This window comes from Daktulosphaira vitifoliae, unplaced genomic scaffold (assembly GCF_025091365.1).
Source record: "Daktulosphaira vitifoliae isolate Bord-2020 unplaced genomic scaffold, ASM2509136v1 Scaffold_2, whole genome shotgun sequence".
NCBI classification, from domain to species: domain Eukaryota; kingdom Metazoa; phylum Arthropoda; class Insecta; order Hemiptera; family Phylloxeridae; genus Daktulosphaira; species Daktulosphaira vitifoliae.
This window is the reverse complement of record NW_026099573.1, coordinates 26,020,109-26,041,872: the sequence shown is the minus strand read 5'-3', so window position 1 is coordinate 26,041,872 and position 21,764 is coordinate 26,020,109. Positions and strand designations below refer to the sequence as shown.

At 24.4% G+C, this 21,764-nt stretch overlaps 4 protein-coding genes across 8 annotated transcripts; 3 read left to right on the top strand and 1 right to left on the bottom strand.

The window, feature by feature from the left end:
* Positions 1-635: 635 nt before the first annotated feature.
* On the top strand, positions 636-4,048 carry LOC126899500 (protein Wnt-16-like). Of its 3 annotated transcripts, XM_050674473.1 has the most exons (8): positions 636-1,045; positions 1,121-1,393; positions 1,995-2,284; positions 2,511-2,667; positions 2,728-2,878; positions 2,939-3,079; positions 3,274-3,531; positions 3,591-4,048. In XM_050674473.1, the coding sequence occupies exons 2-8, from the start codon at positions 1,317-1,319 to the stop codon at positions 3,690-3,692; spliced, it is 1,176 nt and encodes a 391-aa protein (XP_050530430.1). In that variant the 5' UTR covers positions 636-1,045; positions 1,121-1,316; the 3' UTR covers positions 3,693-4,048. The 3 variants fall into 3 exon arrangements, with proteins under 3 accessions (XP_050530430.1, XP_050530429.1, XP_050530431.1); XM_050674472.1 differs by having other exon boundaries at positions 636-1,393; XM_050674474.1 differs by lacking the exon at positions 1,121-1,393 and having other exon boundaries at positions 639-1,045; positions 3,591-4,044.
* A 123-nt stretch (positions 4,049-4,171) lies between these two features.
* Positions 4,172-16,466, bottom strand: LOC126899495 (myotubularin-related protein 14). Its single transcript, XM_050674467.1, has 11 exons — positions 16,211-16,466; positions 15,035-15,091; positions 10,764-11,128; positions 10,484-10,669; positions 10,116-10,338; positions 7,374-7,705; positions 7,187-7,297; positions 6,749-7,129; positions 6,619-6,693; positions 6,479-6,564; positions 4,172-4,420 (listed from the first exon to the last, which is right to left on the bottom strand). The coding sequence occupies exons 1-11, from the start codon at positions 16,322-16,324 to the stop codon at positions 4,347-4,349; spliced, it is 2,004 nt and encodes a 667-aa protein (XP_050530424.1). The 5' UTR covers positions 16,325-16,466; the 3' UTR covers positions 4,172-4,346.
* Positions 16,467-16,520: 54 nt separating this feature from the next.
* On the top strand, positions 16,521-19,478 carry LOC126899503 (RNA transcription, translation and transport factor protein). Of its 3 annotated transcripts, none has more exons than XM_050674481.1 (6): positions 16,521-16,637; positions 17,330-17,442; positions 17,686-17,910; positions 18,013-18,108; positions 18,561-18,721; positions 19,069-19,478. In XM_050674481.1, the coding sequence occupies exons 2-6, from the start codon at positions 17,382-17,384 to the stop codon at positions 19,273-19,275; spliced, it is 750 nt and encodes a 249-aa protein (XP_050530438.1). In that variant the 5' UTR covers positions 16,521-16,637; positions 17,330-17,381; the 3' UTR covers positions 19,276-19,478. The 3 variants fall into 3 exon arrangements, with proteins under 3 accessions (XP_050530438.1, XP_050530436.1, XP_050530437.1); XM_050674479.1 differs by lacking the exon at positions 16,521-16,637 and adding an exon at positions 16,670-16,828 and having other exon boundaries at positions 19,069-19,472; XM_050674480.1 differs by lacking the exon at positions 16,521-16,637 and having other exon boundaries at positions 17,335-17,464; positions 19,069-19,476.
* An 872-nt stretch (positions 19,479-20,350) lies between these two features.
* Positions 20,351-21,634, top strand: LOC126898073 (uncharacterized). The gene is made up of 2 exons (XM_050672020.1): positions 20,351-21,225; positions 21,598-21,634. The coding sequence occupies exons 1-2, from the start codon at positions 20,351-20,353 to the stop codon at positions 21,632-21,634; spliced, it is 912 nt and encodes a 303-aa protein (XP_050527977.1).
* Positions 21,635-21,764: the final 130 nt, after the last annotated feature.

The window sequence follows — 21,764 nt, the reverse complement described above, 5'->3', positions numbered from 1 at the left end:
TAGATAACACTCAATCACATTTTTTAAACTTGTGAAAATCTGATTAATAACATAAGTAAAATTGAAGTTTAATTTTAATTATAGATCATATTAAAAAGTTACATTTTATGACAACATTATAATAATGTTAATCCATTTAAAAAAATATTGAACTCTAGTGTATGCAATATGATTTAAATTAAAAAAAAATGTTTTATCGACTTTTCTTCTATATTTTTTTTATTAAAAAATAAAGTATATAATTTAAAAGTGTAAAAATGAGAAGCCCTAAAAGTAACAAAAAGATTGCGAGGCCCGGCAATCTGCCGAGTTGCCGGTTCACTTACAGCACAGTTAATTTACTGTTCATAAGTTATTAATATTCATTATATCAACTACACTAAAAAAATTTAAATAGTAAAAAAAAAAACAAGTTTATTAAATTTACTTTAAAATGAAAATTTTTTTTAATAACATATTTTTATATATTTTATGTTGAACGATTATGAATCAATGAAAAATTTTGATAATATACCTTTTCAAAATCCTTGAAAAGTTTAAATTAAATTTTTTTTCAACTTGCGAGATATATTGTTTAAGTACTAAATAATACACACCCTGTTACTTTAGATAACGTAACGCAACGATCAAAACATACCTCTAAACTTTTTAACGTTTAATTTCTTTTCTCTAACAAAAGTAGCATGTAATAAAAAAATTATTCCGAATAATATATTGAATTTCAGTGTATTTTAAATCAAATAGAAAGTACAGGATCACAGCTTTAATAGTGTTTAGATTAGAAGTTGTGAAACGTTTTGTTCATATCGAAAATATTGATTTAATCAATTATCAATTACTGAGCGGTCGTTAATCTTCTATAGGTGCCTAAGACCGCTGAACAATGAAAATTTAAATTTAATTTCAAAAAATTATTTTCTCTTTTTATTTATTCCACTGTCGTTTTGAAAGAGATTTTACACGGTTCAAAGAATATTCTTGAAAAGAGGGTTGCATTCGACAGTGATTGATCCATCATTCAGCAACAATGAATGCAACCGATTTAGTAAGTTCGTCAAACGTCCAATGGATCTAATGAAAATTCTATTGCTAATAACAAAATCAGTGATCTTATTTGTAGGGTTATACACAAAATTATTTGGGCCTGGAGTATTTCATATGCTTTTCTGATGGCTATGTACAAATATCACTCTAGGTCTTATTAAAACTTAACTAATATAATTAAAAACTAGTTTGTAAAAAAGATTAGAGCTTACTGCTTTAACTAATAAAAATATAATTTAGAGTTCAATTTTTAATAACGATAACTTATCAATATGAAAATTTTGATAAGTTTATTTCAATTGATATTGTTGTTTCTACCGTTCGTATTACCTGCAAATCCAAATTGGATGTAAGTCATTTTTAGTTACCTTCAAATAAATTAAAGATTCTTGCTTCGATCTAGTTTTTTATAGTAATTGCTACTGTTATTTTTACCCATCCTACTGTTATTATTTTTAAAAAATGTTTAGAACCTATTAATAATTTGTACTGAATTAGTTTGTATTAAATCATAAAAGTCTAATTAAACATTGTTTCTTATAGATATTATCCTATGATGCTTTATGGATTATTAAATTTTGTCTGCAGTAGTACTAAGTTTTGTTTTTATTTATTTACTTATCTTTATATCAAGCAATTATCATAATTTGGTTAGCTATTTCAGGTTTAATGTTTACACCAGTAATATAAAAGAGATATATTGACTATCCAAATTGTATTAGTTATAGTTTGTAGAAAGTATAATTTGATTTTAGTTTATATTCAATTCTACATTGATGTAGAAATTAAGTTATAGAATTTATTTAAATTCTTTGAGAATGAAACTTTAGTTGAAAAGCTCAAATGCACTATTATGTACGATTATTCAGTTTTTGTGTATTTTGCAAATCTCATTAATTAGTGTATAACAATAATTTCTCAAAGTTTTATAAGTTGATAATTTAATTTAGGTATTTAGGAGTAATTGGTATACCACCTCCCTTGCAACAACAGCAAGCATCACCAGGAGCTGAATACGAAGATCCAATAAAAATACAAGCAAGTGCAGTATGTGGTTCATTACCAGGACTAGCATCAAAACAAATAAACCTTTGTATGAAACATCCAAGTGCTATTTATTCAGTGTCTGAAGGAGCAAAAAAAGCTATTGAACAGTGTCAATTTCAATTTCGTGATGAAAGATGGAATTGTTCTATTTTAGAAGATGAACAAAGTGTATTTGGACCAACACTAGACAGGGGTTAGTATTTTGCATTATATAATTATTAAAATATTTATAAAGTAGTTATTTTTTTCATTTGCAGTAATTAAAACAAATAATTAGTTATTTATTTCTAAAATAATTATATTAAAAATAAAAATTTATTTCAATATCATATAATTGTTATTTTTGTTAAATTAGTTAATAACCTGTTAAAACTATAGAAGTATATGTTCTTATTAAAATTGTATGTTATAATATTTAGGAAGTAAAGAAACAGCTTTCATATATGCAATAACAAGTGCGGGTGTAGTATTTTCTATAACTAATGCTTGTAGTTTAGGTAGATTTACTGAATGTAGTTGTGATTCGATGCAACATGGACAAACTACTCCAGAAGGTTGGAAATGGGGTGGATGTAGGTAAAGTAAACAATTGTGAGATTTTAAACTCTTGTATTTTATATTTTCATTTTATAATAGTGATAACTTAGGATTTGGATTGAAATTTTCACGTAAGTTTGTAGATAGTTCAGAACCAGAACGTCCAAACAATTTCAAAACCACTAAACAAAAAAAAATGTGGTCAAATAGATTTAAAATGAATTTACATAACAATGAAGTTGGAAGACAAGTATTTAAAAATTATAATAGTCTTGTGTTTTTAGATTCTTATTCTAATTTTTGATTTCAGACTGTAATATCATTAATGAAAATACATTGTCGTTGTCATGGTGTATCAGGTTCATGTGAGCTAAAAACTTGTTGGAAATTCATGCCTTCATTTAATGAAATTGGTAATGTTTTGAAAAAGAAATATGGAAAAGCTATTTTTGTAAGAAACTTTAATAATTTATTATAACAAAATAAAAAAAGTTCAAAATTACTATAAATAGTGAACTCACTAAAAAATGTATTATTATAATAATGTAGAAAACTTATCCACAAGAATATTAAATACTAATTTTACATTTATTATTTGATTTTGGCAATTTTTTTAGTTACTTATACAATTAAAAACATTTACAGATAAATCACTTAATAAATGAACCTACAAAGAACTCATCAATGATAATTCATAATAAAAGAGATACACGACAAAATAAAACTAAAAGACTATTATTAGCCCAATCAAATGAGTTAGTTCATATTCAAAAATCACCAAACTATTGCAAACAAGATACATTAAAAGGAGTTTTGGGTACAGAAGGTCGAAAGTGTAATAGCACATCAATCGGACCAGACTCTTGTAATAAATTGTGTTGCGGCCGTGGATATATAACTAGGGTAATTGACTGACATAAAGTTATATTTTGATTAGAAATTAAATTAAAAAAATATTGCAGATAGTAAAGCAAGATGAGCTTTGCAATTGTAAATTTGTTTGGTGTTGTTATGTCAAGTGTGATACTTGCTACAAACATGTTGAACAAAAAACATGTAAATAGATACAACTACATTTTTTATATCAAGTGCTTAAATATTTTGTTTGAGATTCTAATCTGCTATGGTTTTTCCAGTGGTAAAAGTACAATAGACTTTTTGTATACATATCATTAAACGCATGCAGTAATCTTTACTCTAATTAAATTCTAGTCACCTTTTTTTTATTAAATATAAGTCTTCCATAATTGACCATTATTGTTAGCTCATATGTAATAAATAGGAACAATAGACATGTTTAAATTATTTTATGTTATATATATACTTAAAAAAAAATTATCTCTTTTAATAGATATGCATTATTAAGATATCATAGTAAAATTGCTTCTTAATATAATTTATTCAAATTACATATATAATGTACTTTAAAAAAATACACAACATTATATTTAAGAAATATGCATTTAATCATAATACATTAGCTTCTATGTTGTGATATTAAGCCATATAAATAATATAGGAAGCGATTAAAAATTAACAACAGAGATATTAATAAATAATAAAACTGTACAATTAAAACATTATAAATAAAAATAAATTAATATAATAGTTTGATCTAGGAAGTACAATTTTATCTTTTCTGCTAGAAATAGATATTAATAACTTACAAGTCATTTATCATAATATTAATAAAAAAAAAAATCACTTTAACAATAATTTTATTTGCCTTTTTTGGGTAAATAATAACAATATATCTGAATAAAATATCCAACATACATTATATTATGGGCATCTGAAATACAAAATCTTATTTTGTAAACATTTTTAAAAAAGTATGTAAATAATGTATACAAAAATTACTACAGGCACAGAGGTATCACTGATTAGTTTAATCAGGATCTTTAATCCATCTGTAATTACCACAGCCATTTTACAAAAAAAAAAATAATAATAATAAATAAGTACATCTTAATATCTATGAACACAAGTTATTTAGTCAATTTAAAAAATGGTGTTCACAAATTATTTGATTCTGTGTATACTTAAATCTTAGAAATACAACAAAAATTGGTATGTATTGCTATTTAATCAGTAAAATGAAAACAATTTATAACATAAGATTTATTTTATATTCATTCTAGAGAATCATTCAATTTTAAAAATTGCATTTGTTAAATTTTTATATATTAATTAGTATGTGAAAAAAATTAAAAAACACCTTTTCTAAATAGTTTATTAGTTTAAAATATAAAAAAAAACATAACAATTTATAGACAATATGTAGAAGTATATAATACATAAATACACATAAATCTATTTACAAAAAAAAAAAAAAGAATTAAAATAGGAACAACCAATGATTTTTTAAACGGTGTTTGCTGACTAACAAAGTTGGTCTATAACACCAATGAACCAAAAGGAGTTCACCCAAAGTATGTTATAAATATATAATAGTATGTTTAAAGATGATACATCATATAATATAATTAACACTTTCACAGTATAATTTTTAATATAGAGAACAGTATAAATTAAATTTCATAACTGGCTAAAGTAGAACATTTAATTAATAGATCTATCAAATAAACATGCTTCATTATAAATTTGTTTTAAAAGTATGTTAACTTATATTTAATTATAATAATTCATTAGAAAAATTATAATTTAAAAAGAATTGCCTTAAATTTATTTTTTAATTATAGCTACTCAATTTAATATTTATACTAAATAATTTTCAACAATTAAAAAAAACTAATTTAGAAGAATTGGTATAAATATAATTCTCAAAAAGAAAAAAAAGAAACTTAAGTTTTAGGTTTAAATTAATTATTGATAAATTAAAATTGAAGATTATATTCCCTATCATAATAAATGATTATCAATAGTTTTAATTTTTATATAAATTAATTAAATTTATTATAATTAAATTTTGTAGGTAATGAGTTATTACTAATGGTGTTTCACTATAATAAAATATAAGTAATAGAATTAACATATATTAGTGCTCAAAGTACAGACGCCAGTTTTTTATATCAACTTTTATGTTATTTGTTTAAAATACAAAATAAGGAGACTAAAAGGTAATTATGAAAAAAATTGATCAATCCTTTTAAAAATAACATAATAAAATAATAATAATAATGAATAATTAAATCCAATCTAAAAGAGATTCTTAGACTTAATCTATCACCCTGTATATAACTCATAAATTGTAGTTAAGTAAAAATTGGCAATATTTATGAAAACTTAAGTTATAAAATTATTTCTTCATTATATATTTTAACAGTCAATATCCCTGTGATTTATTTACTAGTTTTAAAACAGTATATTGAATTTAATATATCACTTCATTATTTTAAAAATAATTCAAAATGGCAATAACCTTAAAACGTTAAAGGTTTAACATATAGAATTTATAATAAAAATATCTACAAAAAAAAAAAAAAAAGGTTAATTTTACAAAAGATTAGGCAATAATTTTAATACAATAATTAGTAAAATTAAAGAACTTGAGAATATTTACTGAATTTAGTAAATGTTTAAAACCATAACATAAAATTTTCAACAAAAAAGGATAATTATAAGTAAAGGTTCCAAATATACCCCCACAAAAAAATTAATGATAACCACAAACAAAGCTTGTTCACAAAGTTTAGTAATGAAGTTCAAGACTGTAAGTATTTTCTGTAACAGGAAACTAATTCAAAAGTTGTAACATCCAAAATTGGTAGTCCACACAAGCAAGTTAATTATTAGAACTTATAAGTTGATTGAATTGATGTCAACAAAAATAAGTGACATATATGCACCTATAAAGCTAATAATTAAAACAATAATTTACTAAGAATACCTCCATCAGGCCCATCAGTTTTATAACCATATGTGCTGTAACATTTATGGAATAATTCTCTAACAGCAGATAAACGATTTTCCCGCCTACAAAATATAATTATATGTAATATTAGAAAAAATATTTTAAGCAAAACTTACGATGAAATTGGTCGAAACTTATTTTCCATTAAATCATTACCATTTAAACTACCTGTTTGAGTGACCATTGACCATCTAGAAAAATTATTAATTTTATGATGCACACAGCAATGTTTACATTAAGACTTACTCGTCAGTCTCGCTTGAATTAGAGCATGTTCGCAATCGTCTTTGAGACGTTGGCATATCAACAGGCAATGTTCTTTCTATATTACTTGTAAATTCAAAATCATCATTATCACAGTCCGAATCGGGAGATCTCACTGAACGATAACGTCTTCGGGGAGAGGAACACTTATATCGTTTTGTTTCTACTTCATCAGTAATAATGAAATCTTCTTCGTCAATATCTTCAATGTCATCCATTTCATAAATGGTTTCTTTAATAAAAAACTTTTCTGTAGGCTTCTTTAATGACTTTAACTTAGTAGTAACAGTTTGATCAAAATCAAGCTGTGTATGATAATCTTCAAAACTATCATAAATTTTTCCAACAGTTAGATCTTCATTGCTACAAAATAAATTATTTTTAACAAAACTATATTGAATAGTTAACAATATTACTCACCTGCCATTACTATTGTTTCTTGATCGAATTTCTAGATGGTCTAAATCAGATAAATCAAATTCACTCATATAAGAAGAAAATTTCGGACTATTAGGAGCAGTCACTGCACAACTGTAAGAAAATAAAATTCACATATTATAGACTTATACTACATTTTATCATAATTAAATAAAAATAATTAACTTACGGTATGCTAGGAGTCTTGAAGTCATCACTAAAAATATATTTTAGAAAATGAAAACAAAAATGCATAATATCTTCTCCTTTTTCAAGTCGATTTTCAAGGTTATGCCCAAATAAATACCAATCATAACCTAGTGTTAAATACAAAATCTGGCTAGGAGATAATGATTTATGAATCACACCATCTGCCCACAAAGACATTCTTATTAGTGAAATGAATAAGGGAGTTCGATCCCAACCACTAATACAATGTATTAATATTCCTTTAGATGAACACCAAATATATTTTAGCATCAAACTCAAATAATTTTCTGTAAGCTGACGCAAATCCCATTCCTAAAAAAGAATAAAAATTGACTTATTTAACAATTATAGTTAAAATAATTGTATTTTTTTCAAGAGGTGACATTCATTAGTACATTTGTTTTTTTTTTTTAAACGAATCAGGCCGACTCCTAATTTGACTTCTAAACATTTAAATTTTTTTGAAGCAATGAAAAAAAGATTTTGCTCACCTCCTCAAATACAATACAAAATTGTCTTTGTACACATTTTTCTTAATCCTATTTAGTAAAAGAAAAAATGTCAAAATTTGTTTGACTTTTATCTCATTTAGATTGAATTCATATATTTTCATTAACTTCAATGAATATCAAGGACCCCATCACTGTAGTCTCCCCTTGTAAAAAAAAATTTCTTTTACATATCAAAATTATTTTTTACTATATGGTTTTTAATTTGTGTCATTCATTTTTCTTAGCTCTCATTTGACCAAATTTTTTTCAATGATACATCAAATGATCATAACTTGTATATAGTTAGATATGCTACCCTCAAAAATAGATTGATCCTAATAAAATTTTAATTAAGTATCATAGATAAAATATTCTTTCATCGAGTATGCTTCCATGGCAAACCAAGAATAACCAAAGTACAGGAAGTGTTTAAAATAAAACACCCATACAAGTTAAAATTATTATTTTTTATCTCAATTATTGGATGTTACGGAATGACTGCATTCTTTAAACTTAAAAATTAATGTTTTTGAAATGTACTATAAGATAAAAAAAAATTGTCCCAGCAACTGTTTTACTGTGAGAAATTGGTTGTCAAAGTAAAAATATTCACAATTTTTTTAATAAAAATGTAACTCTTGGTGTTTAAATAGATTCTACAGTTGAAAAATTTAGAACTTGATGCAGTTGCATCGCACTTCTGATATTATCTCTAGATGGTGATTGTAGCACTTTCTTTTCACATCTAACGTGTTGCGCCATATGCGGAGGCTAATGAGCAGTATGTACCAATCATGCTTACACCACCTTTGCCAAATTTATTAGAATCTCAGCTTCATATTGACCTTGTAATATTTAACGGTCATTTCAATTTTTTTGTTTCGGCATACATCTTGCCTACATGGTTATTGTAATAATACATATTATCGTGTAATAAAAACTCACATTCAATATTAATTACCCTAAACACAACTAACTATATTCTGTATAGATATATCCTTTAGTATTGTATTATCATATATTGATATTCCAAAAAATTACGAACCTAGTTTCACCTATGAATTGGTCTACTGATGAGTTGTTAAATTTTATTTTAACTTATATTTGTTCGGTTATTTTTTTTTTATATGTTAATATTCGTTATTTAATAATTAATAATTATTTCAAAAATAGGAGGTGATAGAAAAAATCTAATTGCAGATTTGAAATCAGCACGGAAAATTTATTTAAAAAACTACATCTTTGATGAAAATTCCTTGTAGATCAGTGTATTAATTCATAATTAACAAAAAATTATTTTCTGGAAAATTTTGTATGAGGCCCTATAATTATTTATAATTTTTCTATTGAAATTATTGACTATCAATTTCATACCAAATTTTATTACTATTATTAGTATTTATTCATATATTATACTAATAAATCAAAGAACTACTATCAGTATATATTTAAAGAAATAGGAGTTTATGTTGCTTTAGTAATAATCCACCGACTTCTCAAAATTATTTACTTAACTATCTACAGATTTTTTTTTCAAATATTAATACTCATTTACCCTGCCCTTTCTTAATATGCCAATGCAGTTTACACTAATTCATTAAAAACACTTTCAAATGAGTTTTTGTACAACAGTTAATTAAATTTTCCCAATTTTTACACAAAAATCATACTTTTTGAACAAACAATAAGAACAATAGAATGCTGTTTCCGTACTTACTGAACAACTATAAATAAAAATGTCAGTATTTCTAGAATATTTTCAAAAATAATGTAGAATAAGTTCATTTTTAGTGGAAAAATTGCAACTTTGAATCCCCTCCTGTGGGCGGGCAGTTAAAGGGTCAGATTTCAAAAAATAAAATAGTAAATGATACATAAATACCTAAAGTATCTATAAAAAAAAATTGTTTTTATTTATTCATTTGTCAAAAAATTATGGCAGTTATAAGTAAAACAAGTTAAAAAAAAGTTGAAAATAACCAATTTTAAAATTATAATTTTTTAGGGGATTTCTCCCATTCACGGAGAACAAGAGAAATTTATTTCAATTTTTGAAAGTAATGTCTTCAACTAGATTTGTGATATTTTGATGCATTTATTAAAATTGGTTCAGAGAGATCTGAGTAGTTAGAGACACAAAAACACACCTTAGTAAAATTAAAACCCTCTCAGTTTCATAGCTAAAATATCAATGGTAATAATGTACACTAAATATTGCCCTAAAATATCACCTTGTATTTATTCCATTGAATATCAAGTTGATCAACAGCAGGATTTGGTTTTACATTTAGTGTTGAATTGATAGTAGGATCAGACCAATCAAACATCAAACCTTCAGAATTATAATTATTCTTTTTAAAATCGTAAAAAAATTCACAACCCGGATATGGCGCTGGAATAATTCTAAATACGGCATATTTTTGTGTATCATCCACTTTTTCTGATGAAGTAACTCTATAAAAAATATTACAAGATTTTGTTTTTATAAAATAATATAAAAAATAAAATATTTCACTAATACTTCAATTAACAAATGATTGAAATATAATACTTGACAAATATGATTGGTATTAAGAGTTAATAAATAAAAAATACTCACGCAAAAAGATATTTTTGTTTCTCATTTTCAACCATTAGATCAATTATTGTTCCTACTTTCCATGCATTGAGTAATTCAACATCACACTTTCTTTTACTATCAAGCTGTCTAAACTCTTCAAATGATAATCCTTTAGCAGTAGCTGTTCCCAACCCTATTTCAGTCATTCTAGCTATCGTAGAAGATCTATAATAACATTTTAAATGTTTATAATTATAATGAAAATTACACAATAATAATAAAATAGATAGAAACTGTTTGATTTAAAAAATAAAAATACCTGCAGATATATTTTCCTTGGTATAATATAACAGGTACAACAAAGCGGTTCCGACATCGTGCAAACTTTGCTTCATTAATTAAAGTGTCAATAGATACTATATCAGTACCAATAGTGTCACTAGTTTTTTTAGGGCTATGTCTAGGCGACTGAGATCTGATAAAAGGTTCTGGTGAAGAATGATTACTAGATGATGGAGCTCCTAAACTATTTCTTTTTCGATTGCATGTTCCTAAAGTTGAAATTTCTTCAGAAGTAACTGATGTCCTATCAATTCTTGTACCTCTTGGATATTTTTCATGTTGTAATATAGGTATTTTATGAGGATATTGCTCATTTATACGACCTTTACTATTGTCAATTATCTAAACAAAAAATCAGTTTGATAAAAAATTTGAAATTAAGAGATCATAATAAAATATTATTATTTTAAAATTATATAAATTTACACTATACTAACTATTACAATCATATTTTGATATTATATTATTTATTTTTACTACCAATGTAGAGCAATAGTATAATTTATACATTATATAATGAAAATTTTGAATAGATTTTAACCCTATACAGCACAATGGAATGATGTCAACCATCAACATCAAAGCACTAAGCTATTAAGTTTACCAAAATCTTTTAAATTAATGATTTCACTAGACAACAAAAAATCAAACATTTTTTTGTACCAAACAATATGGTAGTAAATTCTAAGTAAAATTTTGTTGCTCACTCTACTCTAGCCTTAGAATTTTCAGATTGATTCTAGTTTTTGAAATAATCACAAAATAATAAAACATAACACAGTGGGATCGCGGCACAGTGGGGACGTGGCATAGTTGGGTCCATTATAGATTTAATCTGACAGTGATTAAAATCTTTATCATTATAATTGTAAAAATTCATTGTTAAATTCAGGTAAAACTAAAGTTATTTTTTTTTAGATTTTTGATTTATATAGCAACATGTTCCAAAATAATTTGGAATATTATAGACTGGTAGTAACACACACAAATAGAGTTAAAAAATTATTAACTTTTGCAGTTGAATACTTTTATCATATCAAATGTAATTTGACAATTAATACATTAAAAATATTAGAAATGAATCATTTTAATTGTTTGTATGGATAAAGCTGTTTAAGGTACTTTTTATTTGATTAAGGGATTTTTTTTCAATTTTTGAGGGTAAGATCTTCAACTAAATATGAATTGTAATCATTTGATATATCGTTGAAAAAAGTAGGTTTATTGAAGGTTGGAAAAATAGATCGCAGCTACAAAAAAAAACACAGAATAAAATAATATTAACATGATTAAGAAATTTCTTCTCATGAGTGGAGACTATAATTATGGGATCTTTGATATTTATTGAAGTTAATGAATTTAAATGAGATAAAAATCAAATGATTTGAAAATTTTTATAAGTTAAAAAAAATGCAAAATATTAATTACCACAAGAGAATTTGAACCTGGAACCCTAACCGTGAAATCACAGGTGTTACCGATTGAGCAACTGTTAGTTGCTTTCGCCAATTATTAAAATTGGCAATTTAAGCTAATTCAAATTTTAAAATTATTTTTTTCAACTTTAAAAAGCAAAAAAATTTAAATAAGTTTAACTAATTATGACTTATGAAATTTATTCTAAATAATAATATAAGCTTTAATTTAAGATTAAATAAAAGTCTCAATATTTACGGAACATTTTCAAAAATTGAAAAAGCTTAACTTGTGTGCAAAAATTGATTTTTGAATTCAGATTTAGAGTTTTAGAGGTTTAGTCAGATTTTCAAAAAAATTATATCAAATGAAAGAAAAATATCTAAGGTTTCAATATAAAAAAATAATTTTAATTTGTTCATTTTTCAAAAAGTTATGGCAGTTTTAAGTATTAAAATATTTCATGTTAAACAGTGATTTTTACATAAAAATTATAAGTTTCGTTAAATTTGACAGCTATTTCTCTATAGAAGAAAAGGAGTCGGGACAAATTTTTTTTTTTGAATTTATAGTATTTATTATAAGTTTTAATTTGACATATGTTTAAAGAACACAGTATTTTTGGAACATTTTAAAAAGTTAAGTTGAAAAAAATCTACTGTTTATACATATTTTTCAAGTTTTTAACTTCCCCTGTATAAGGGGAAATTATCCGATTTAAAAAAAAAGGATGTCGGATGAAAGGGGTATATATAATGTATTTAGAAAAAAAAATTATGTTGATACATACATTATTCAAAAAGTTATAGCAATTTTAAAGTTGAAAATATAAAATCGAGAATCAAAAATGTTAACACAAAAAGTAGTATGTTTTTAACTACGACAGTTCTATTTGCACGTAGAAGATAAAGTATCGGGACACTTTTTTTTTTTTTGTTTTATAGTACATGATAAAAGCTTTAATTTGATACATGTTTAAAATATGCAGTATTTCCAGAACATTTTCAAAAGTTAAGTTGAAAAACCTAGTTTTTGTAAAAAAAGTTGCTATTTTAAATCGACCCCTGTGAGCAGTTTAAATGTTAGATTTTGAAGAAAATGATATTGAATGAAAAGGAAATATCTACGGTTTTAATAAAATAAAAAATTAAGTTGTTTTGTTAATTTTTGAAAAAGTTATGGTAGTTTTAAAAAAAGTGGAAAAAAATGTTGAAATTTACCAATTTGAAGTTGTAATTTTTTTGGAAATTACTCCCATTTACGGGAAACGAGGGAATTTTTTTTAATTTTTAAGGGTCATTTCTTCAACAAGATACGATTTGTGATCTTTTGACATATTGTTTATCAAAATTCGGTTAAGTGAGAGCTGAGAAAAAGTGGCAACTGACACAAAAAAAACACATCATGGTAAAATTAATATCTTCTCAGCTTCCCATATCGAAACTAAAAATCAGGTAACTGCATAATTAATTACTCATTAAACATTTTTTTTCCAAAACACTAGTGTATTTTAAGTATTTAATGAGTTATATACCCTTAAACTTGACAAAAAATGATGATACATGAAATATTTTAATTAAAACATTTTTTTTGCTTTAAAAACTATGTAGGATTTTATTTTAAAATAAATTTAATTTTAGAATTAAAAATATTGTGATAAAATCACAATTTTGAGCTTTCCATTTTTTTAAACTGTTAACATCAATTATTTCAATATTTATTTAAGCTAAAAACATGAAAATATATGTTTAAAATTCTTATAAAATTTCTTAACATAAAAAAAAAAAAAAAAAATTAAAAGATGATAATTTAAGGTATACGTAATTTTTTTTATTGATTTTGGATTTTTATGAAATAATGTTTGATCAACTTTGAAGTTCATATGAAATGGCTTAAACTTGAGATATCTTCATTTTCCTTTACTTAATCTCAACTACTTGGGGTCGACCACCCTTATCCTAAACTTCCATTTGATACAATCTTCCACATTATCTACGCACACATCAACAGCTCTCATATTGCATTCAATAACATTTGTTCATCTATTTTTTGGTCTTCCTCTACCTCTTCATCCTTCAACATTCATTTCCATAACTGTTCATACAGCTACTGATTCCTCTCTCTATATAACATGACCAAACCATCTAAGTCTATTTTCTCACATCTTATCCTTGATTGACGCTATACCGATACTCCCTCTTATATGTTTATTCTTTATCCTATCTTCTCTAGTCATTCCAGTCATCTAAGCATTCTCATCTCTGCTCTACTTGTCAACTGTCTAACACTCTGAACTATAAATTATAGTTGGTCTCACTAAAGTCTTATAGAATATACCTTTCAACCTTTTTGGAATTCTTTTATCGTATAACACACCATACGCTTCTCTCCACTTAACCACAAGCATTTAATCCTGTGTCTTACATTTTCGTCAATACCACCGTTATTTTGCACAACTGATCCTAAATACTTAAAACTTTCCAGCTCTTCTATCACGTCCTTTTCTATTATCACTGAACTCCTCATTTCACCTATATCATATTTTATTGTCAAACTTGAGATATATACCTCAATATATGTAAGTATATTTTAAATAAAGCCCAATAAAGTTTTAAATGGGTTTTTTGATAAAAAAATTTCTTTCTAATGAGTAATTACATAATTACCTGATTAATTAGTGATTATCTCAAAAACTAGAATCAATATAAAAATTTTAAAGCCATATTCGGAATCAGCGATGAAATTTCATTCAGAATATACTATCATATTATTTGGCACAAAGAATTGTTATGCAGTGTTTTCATTTTAGAAACAGGAAAATTAAATAATTACCATAAATTTGTAATCCAGCCTTAGAAGATTTAAGCATTTATCCACAACATCATAAGCCTATAAGATAAAAAAATTGTTTTTTAAGTGATCATAAAAAAAATGTGTTTTAATTAAAATCATTGTAGTACTCAATTAAGTATTGACAAAAAAATTACAAGTAAAACACTCGAGAATATTTAATAATAATTTTATATTTATGTTAAACTTTAGACTAGTAAAAAGATTAGAATGTATAATCTTTAAATTATAAATGAATTTACAAGACTTTCCTAATAGAGAATTGGAGTATCTGTTCATTCATAATTTTTTTGTCTTTACAATCAATATTTTTTAAATATTTAAAAACTTCATTAAATTAGAAAAAAAATTTCAGAGAGATAGGATTTGCAAGACCATGCCCAACTATATTCTCTTGATATACTATAAAAAAAATTCTTATAAATATTTATTTTATATTTTCTAAATTTATAGATTTTTAACTTAAATATGTAATAAATTGACTTGGAATTCTAAATTTTCAAACAAACCAGTTATTTAGAGTTTTAAGATTGGTTTAAGCAGTGAAAATCCTGAAATGGTTTCACTGATTTTATATACGAAGAAATTTTTATTTTACTAATAGTTTTTAAATGTTTAAAATAAAATATTTAATTATAAATTATCATGTTTACAATTAAAAAGCATAATTATACTGACAAGTATATTTTCCTTGAACTAATTTATCATGTAATTAATGCTATAAAAAATACAACTATAAATAGTTAATAGGGTTTTAAATAGATTAACAAAAATAATTCAATAAATAAATTATTGGCTGATAATCATGAGTCATGTATTGTTAAGGTCGTTCTGATAAATTAATTATGATTAGTTTACAAAAAATTTGAGAATCATTAACTTGAATTATTGCTTCACATAGTTATGAAATTTACAATGAAGAGATTATTGGCAAATTCTTATGACAATATAAAACATAGTTAATTCTATGTTAATAAAAACATGTTGAAGAGATTTAGTGAATATAATCACACAATCATATACACAGAAAAAAATCTCTATATACTATTCTGTTATCTAAATTACCAAGAAATCTAGATAAAGTATTTATCAATTTTAGAATAGTTATTTTCGTGTTTAATAAATATTGCCTTATAATTATTTATTATGTGAACTTACAAAAGGATCATTGTTGGTACATTTAAACGTTTCTTTAGCAAAGTGTCCTATAAGAGAACTAATGTCATCTTCGGACACAACATTTTTGTCCATAATACCGTCCTGTCTATCCATATTATGGAAAATCACCAATATTACACAAATCAATTGACAATAATTCGCAAAAACGTCATTCTGCTAACCTCGTTAATACCATACGTAATCGAAATAATTTAACTCATAAGAACATAGGTTAATAACTACTGCGTAAAACATACCGCACACCCAAACACATACATCACGGATACAAAATCTCTAGCCAACAAAAAACAAGAAAGAAAATCAGACTAAAAAAAAAAACAAAACAACGTGCTTCTCATGAGGTCATACCCACATTATTGCGAAATACAAATCCCGACGTAGCGTTTTCCTCTGATACTGCTATCATGTAAATTTTATCATCTACACTACTGAAATTTGATAACAATAATACAGTACACAAATTGTGAAAATTAATATTACAAGTTTTTTAATAACATTGATACATGCATATATTTTATATTTTAAGAAGGAAGTCGACTCGACGTAAAAAAAAATATTTTACTTCATAATTATATTCGCTTTAATAGAACTATTACGGTAATACTGTTAAGTATTTGTAATTATTAAGATTTGTCATTTAAATCTTACTCGTACATAAGTTGGTGTCTATAATTTGTTTTTTGTATATTTCAATGTAGAATTACTACTGATATTAATCATTTTCTTTTTAAAAATAGATTCCTGAAAAATCAACTATTTGCTACAGAGTCTTTTAATTCTATGATAAATAATGGTTATTTGTAACTTTTTATATAATATATTTTATTCTTCAATTTTTGATGTACACAAAAAAAAAATTTATTATTTCAGAAAATTTTGCCAAAAACTAAAAACATAAATTGAGTTCAATTTATAACTATTTGGAAACAAATATTATTTAGTGTAAAAATCAAATTAAGTTTGATATACTTGAGATGTTATGACACAAAATAATTTATATATTTAAAAATAAAATTAAAAATATTTTTTTTAATTTTCTTGCTTAATGAGTTCTAAGTCCATTAAATAATTGAAATAATGAATCTTTTTTTTTTTTAGATTACCAATTAAATTAATACTATTGATCATACCTTATTGTAATATTAGAGCAATGTTGACGGCAAAGCTAATAGCTCTTGATTATCCACAGGTTGACACAATTGACATAAATGGTACAAGATTTTTTTTTAAAAAGTATTATTAAATTGTTATTTAGTTTTATTTTAATATATCAAAAGGTCTTGTGTGTTTAGGTCATTGTCAAATTTATTAATATTTACATTAAATTTTGTCTTTAATTTGCATTTCCTACAGTTTTATTTATTTTGTACTAGATTTAGTTTTGAACTTGTTTAATAAATTACTATTGTATAATACAAAAATATTTACTTGTTATTTTATTTTATTTTTTTTAGATGAAAAATGCTTGCGTGAAATTGTAGTTTGGTTAGAGATTAATAAACTAAGTCTATTTAAACCTAAAGACTGTGCAGAGTTAAAAAAAATTAATTCTACTACTTGGGAATCAACATTTAAAAAGTACTGTACTTTGTGTTCAAGTCCTATAAAAAGTACTCAACTTCAAGAACATTTAGAATGGCTATTGGGTTTTGCAATAAGAAAAGAATATACCAAAAATAGTAAGATTATAAGTTTTAAAATTTTAAATGATATTACTAAGTAATTTTTTTATTTTTTGATCTCATTGAAACTAATTATTTTATTTTATAAAACAACTACAGAACAAGATTATGAATCAAAAACTAAAGAAGTTCTTAATAGTGTTACTGATGTACCAATGGTTGTACCATCTAACAACCCAATTGATAATTTGGATTGTATGTATGAAGAAATTGTCTGAAATCATATTATTGTTACTATGATAAAAGTGCCCAAGTGATTTTTTTACCTTAAAATACCGTTAAACTTTCAAAACTAAAAGAATGAATCTTTTTAACAGATATTATTAATAAAATCTCCTAAAAATCAAAATATTTTAGTTACCATCATATGATGGGTAGTGAAGTATTTTACAGATTTTAACACTTTATTTTGTGAATGAATATTTTGTGTTTCTTAAAAATACTAGTAAAATTTTACTATTACTATAAATTAAATTAAAATTATAATAGACATTTAACTCCTCCAAGTTTGCCTATTTGAGGGTATTTAAATAATTTTTAAACAAAAATATTTTTGTAAAAAGTCTAATAGACCTTATAACTTTTTTCATGATATCAGTACTATGATATACAAAATAATGTGTATATTAATGTATAAATTATTTTAGGTAATAGCCAAGAATTTAAAGAAGGTGTTGAAAAACTAGCTGACTTATTAAATATTTCCAAACATCCAAATCATCTTGTTACATTAGAAGCTATTCGTAATTTAGTCTGCAAAAGACTTAGTGATGATTGTATAAAAAATCCATCATCTGTTCTCCCTAAGGTATTAAACAAGTGAAAATGACAAAAATGTGTAATTCAGGATCTTCTAGTATTCTTACATAATTTTTATAACTAAAATCCATAAAAAAATTATTTTTATTTATCTTTAATTTTACTGGCGGAAAGAAATGTTTATTTTTGCAAATAAACAAAAAAATAACATTGTTTCTATGATAAATTGATAAATTTTAAGAAAATTAATACTTCACATAATTATTCATTATTTTTATACTATTTACTATAATTTATTTATTTATATTTTTTTACTAGCATGTTTTGTATAATTTGCTTTTTTTATATGTAAGTTAATATTTTAATTTTGATCAATTTATTTAAATATATTTTCAGGGAGAACCATTTCCACTAGACCTTGTAAAAAGTTTTAAAAATAAGTCCAGTAATCCAGCTGTTGAACAGGCTTTGAAGGTTTTAAGACTTGTTCAAGTTCACAAGCTACGGGATTTACAAACCTGTATAAATGAATGTATAGTTTCTATGCAGCAAATTACATCTAACCCAAAAACTGATACTAAACTTGGAAAAGTTGGTTATTAATAAACTTAAGAATAATTAAGTAGTGAATTCTTAATGTTTTTATTTAAATATTACTTTATTTAATCATAAAATATTTTAATCTCTCAATTTTTACAATATAAAGTATATAATATTATTTAAATACTTTACTGTTCAACAAAATGCTAGTTTTAAAAAATATTGATAATATATTCTCCTAATAAATGCTTATAACTCATAATAAATGGTTTTGGATTTTTTAATTATATTAAATATTGAGTATATAAACATAAAATTACAAACTCATTTCTACAATGCATATATTTATTTATTTTATGTACTTATTAAAGTCATTATAAATGTATGGTACCAAAAATATATAAATGAATAGTGATATTATATTGTTAATTAAAGATTTGAAAAAATTAAGGATGTCTATTTATTTGTTGGCACAATCTGAGCTAGAAGGGTTTAGCTCTCCTTAATTCTGTTCTCCAAAAATCATAAAAATTACATAGAAATTTCTATAGAAATATAAATTTAGATTTAAATAAATTGCTTTAAATTTAATTTAAAGTAATTTAAAAAATAATAAAATGACTACAATATACTTAAATGAATTCAGAATTATGTTACATAACCTAGTAATGTTATTTGGCACAGGTTGACGAAAGAAATCTTAATAATCAATAAAAACACTCTTTAAATACTGTATTACTAGTTAAACCTTATAAAATTTATAATTTTTATGATATTATTAATTTTAGCTTGATTTAATTAAAAAGTAAAGTTATTTTAACGATAAATTAAACTAGAAGAGTAAAAAAGTTTTTAAAAAAATCAACTTTTTAACAAGTTAATGCCCGCCTTTAGTTTTGATTGTTTTCCTCTGTAATATTCTTTATATAAGCGGTCGTATTTTAATTTAGAACTTAAAAAAATAACGGTCATTTAGTCAAGTGTTAAAATTCTTCTAATATTATAATTTTTCAATATTCCCAGTATTGATTACGTTACTGATAAGAAGAATGCTGGTTAAAATATTTAAAATATAATAAAATTGCTTTGCTATGAAACAAGTTTTTGTTTAAATGTTACAAATAAGGTTTTCTGTGTAATGACAATGTTCAACTTATCTAAACTTGCCTTTTATGCGTGTAATGAAGAACAAAAGAATATTTATAACGATTGCGAGACTCCATCTATAGATATAAAACTGTGCTGCTCTACTTTATTAGCAAATCGTACTAATAAAATTGGAATTGTTAACAAAGTGTTTTCAACAGACACTGAATGGTTGAAGAATACAATCACTTTAGAAGCAGCGAAAAATGGTCATTTAGATTGTCTAAAAGATGCTTATGAGTGTGGGTATTATTGGGACTCTAATGTTACTTTGGAAGCTGCTATAAATGGCCATTATGACTGTTTAAGATATGCACATGAAAATGGTTGTGCTTTGGACTACTGGAATGCTCTTTTATCTAATGCTGCTATTGGAGGTCATTTAGATTGTGTCAAGTATGGATATAAAAATGGTTATCGTTGGAATACATTTATTACTTATCAAATAGTACAAAATGGACAAATAGAATGTTTAAAATATGCCCATGAAAACGGTTGTCCGTGGAATATTGACACAGCAGCAGTGGCTGCTGAAAAAGGATATTTAAATTGTTTAAAGTATGCCCATGAAAATGGGTGTTCTTGGGATAAAGGCACTGCAGTAGCAGCTGCTGCATCTGGACATCTTGACTGTTTGCAGTATGCTCATGAAAATGGATGTCCATGGGATAAGTCTGTCACAATTTCAGCTGCTGCGGGTGGACATTTAGATTGTTTAAGATATGCACATGAAAATGATTGTCCATGGACAGAGAGCACTACAGAAGCGGCTGTTGCAAACTGTCATTTAGACTGCTTACAATATGCACATGAAAATGGATGTCCATTACAAAACCAGCTTATGTGGTTGAGATTGGATGTCCATAAGTTAAATGAGTTAATTAAAGATAAAAACATTGATTGCTATGTCATATAATATTATCTTTAAGACGAGATTGATCTTTAGTATTTTGTGATAATGTATTATTTCCATTATTGTAGGTCAAAGTAATTTTTTATCATACCAACCACTATTTTTAATAATTTTGATGGTAAATTCAAATAAGAATTATTTCTAACAAAGATCTTGTACTATATGTTGGTTAATTTTTAACAGCCCAATCTGTGGATAAAATCTTGAAAAATGAATAAGTAATTCTTCTATTTATTGAAATTGATAATATTTAAATTGAACTTTTAAAAACATAACTATTAGTACAATTTATTAATTTGTAAAATATATTAACTTAATAAATTTAGCATTTCAACTACTCAATTGATACCAAGACTTATTTAATTGTATAGGGTTTTATTTATTTTATTACTATATTAATAGTAATGAAACATAATATTTTATTGTTTTGAATCAAAACAAATTTTGTTAAAGAAGCCACATGAATTAATGAAATGCTTAAATTGAAAATATA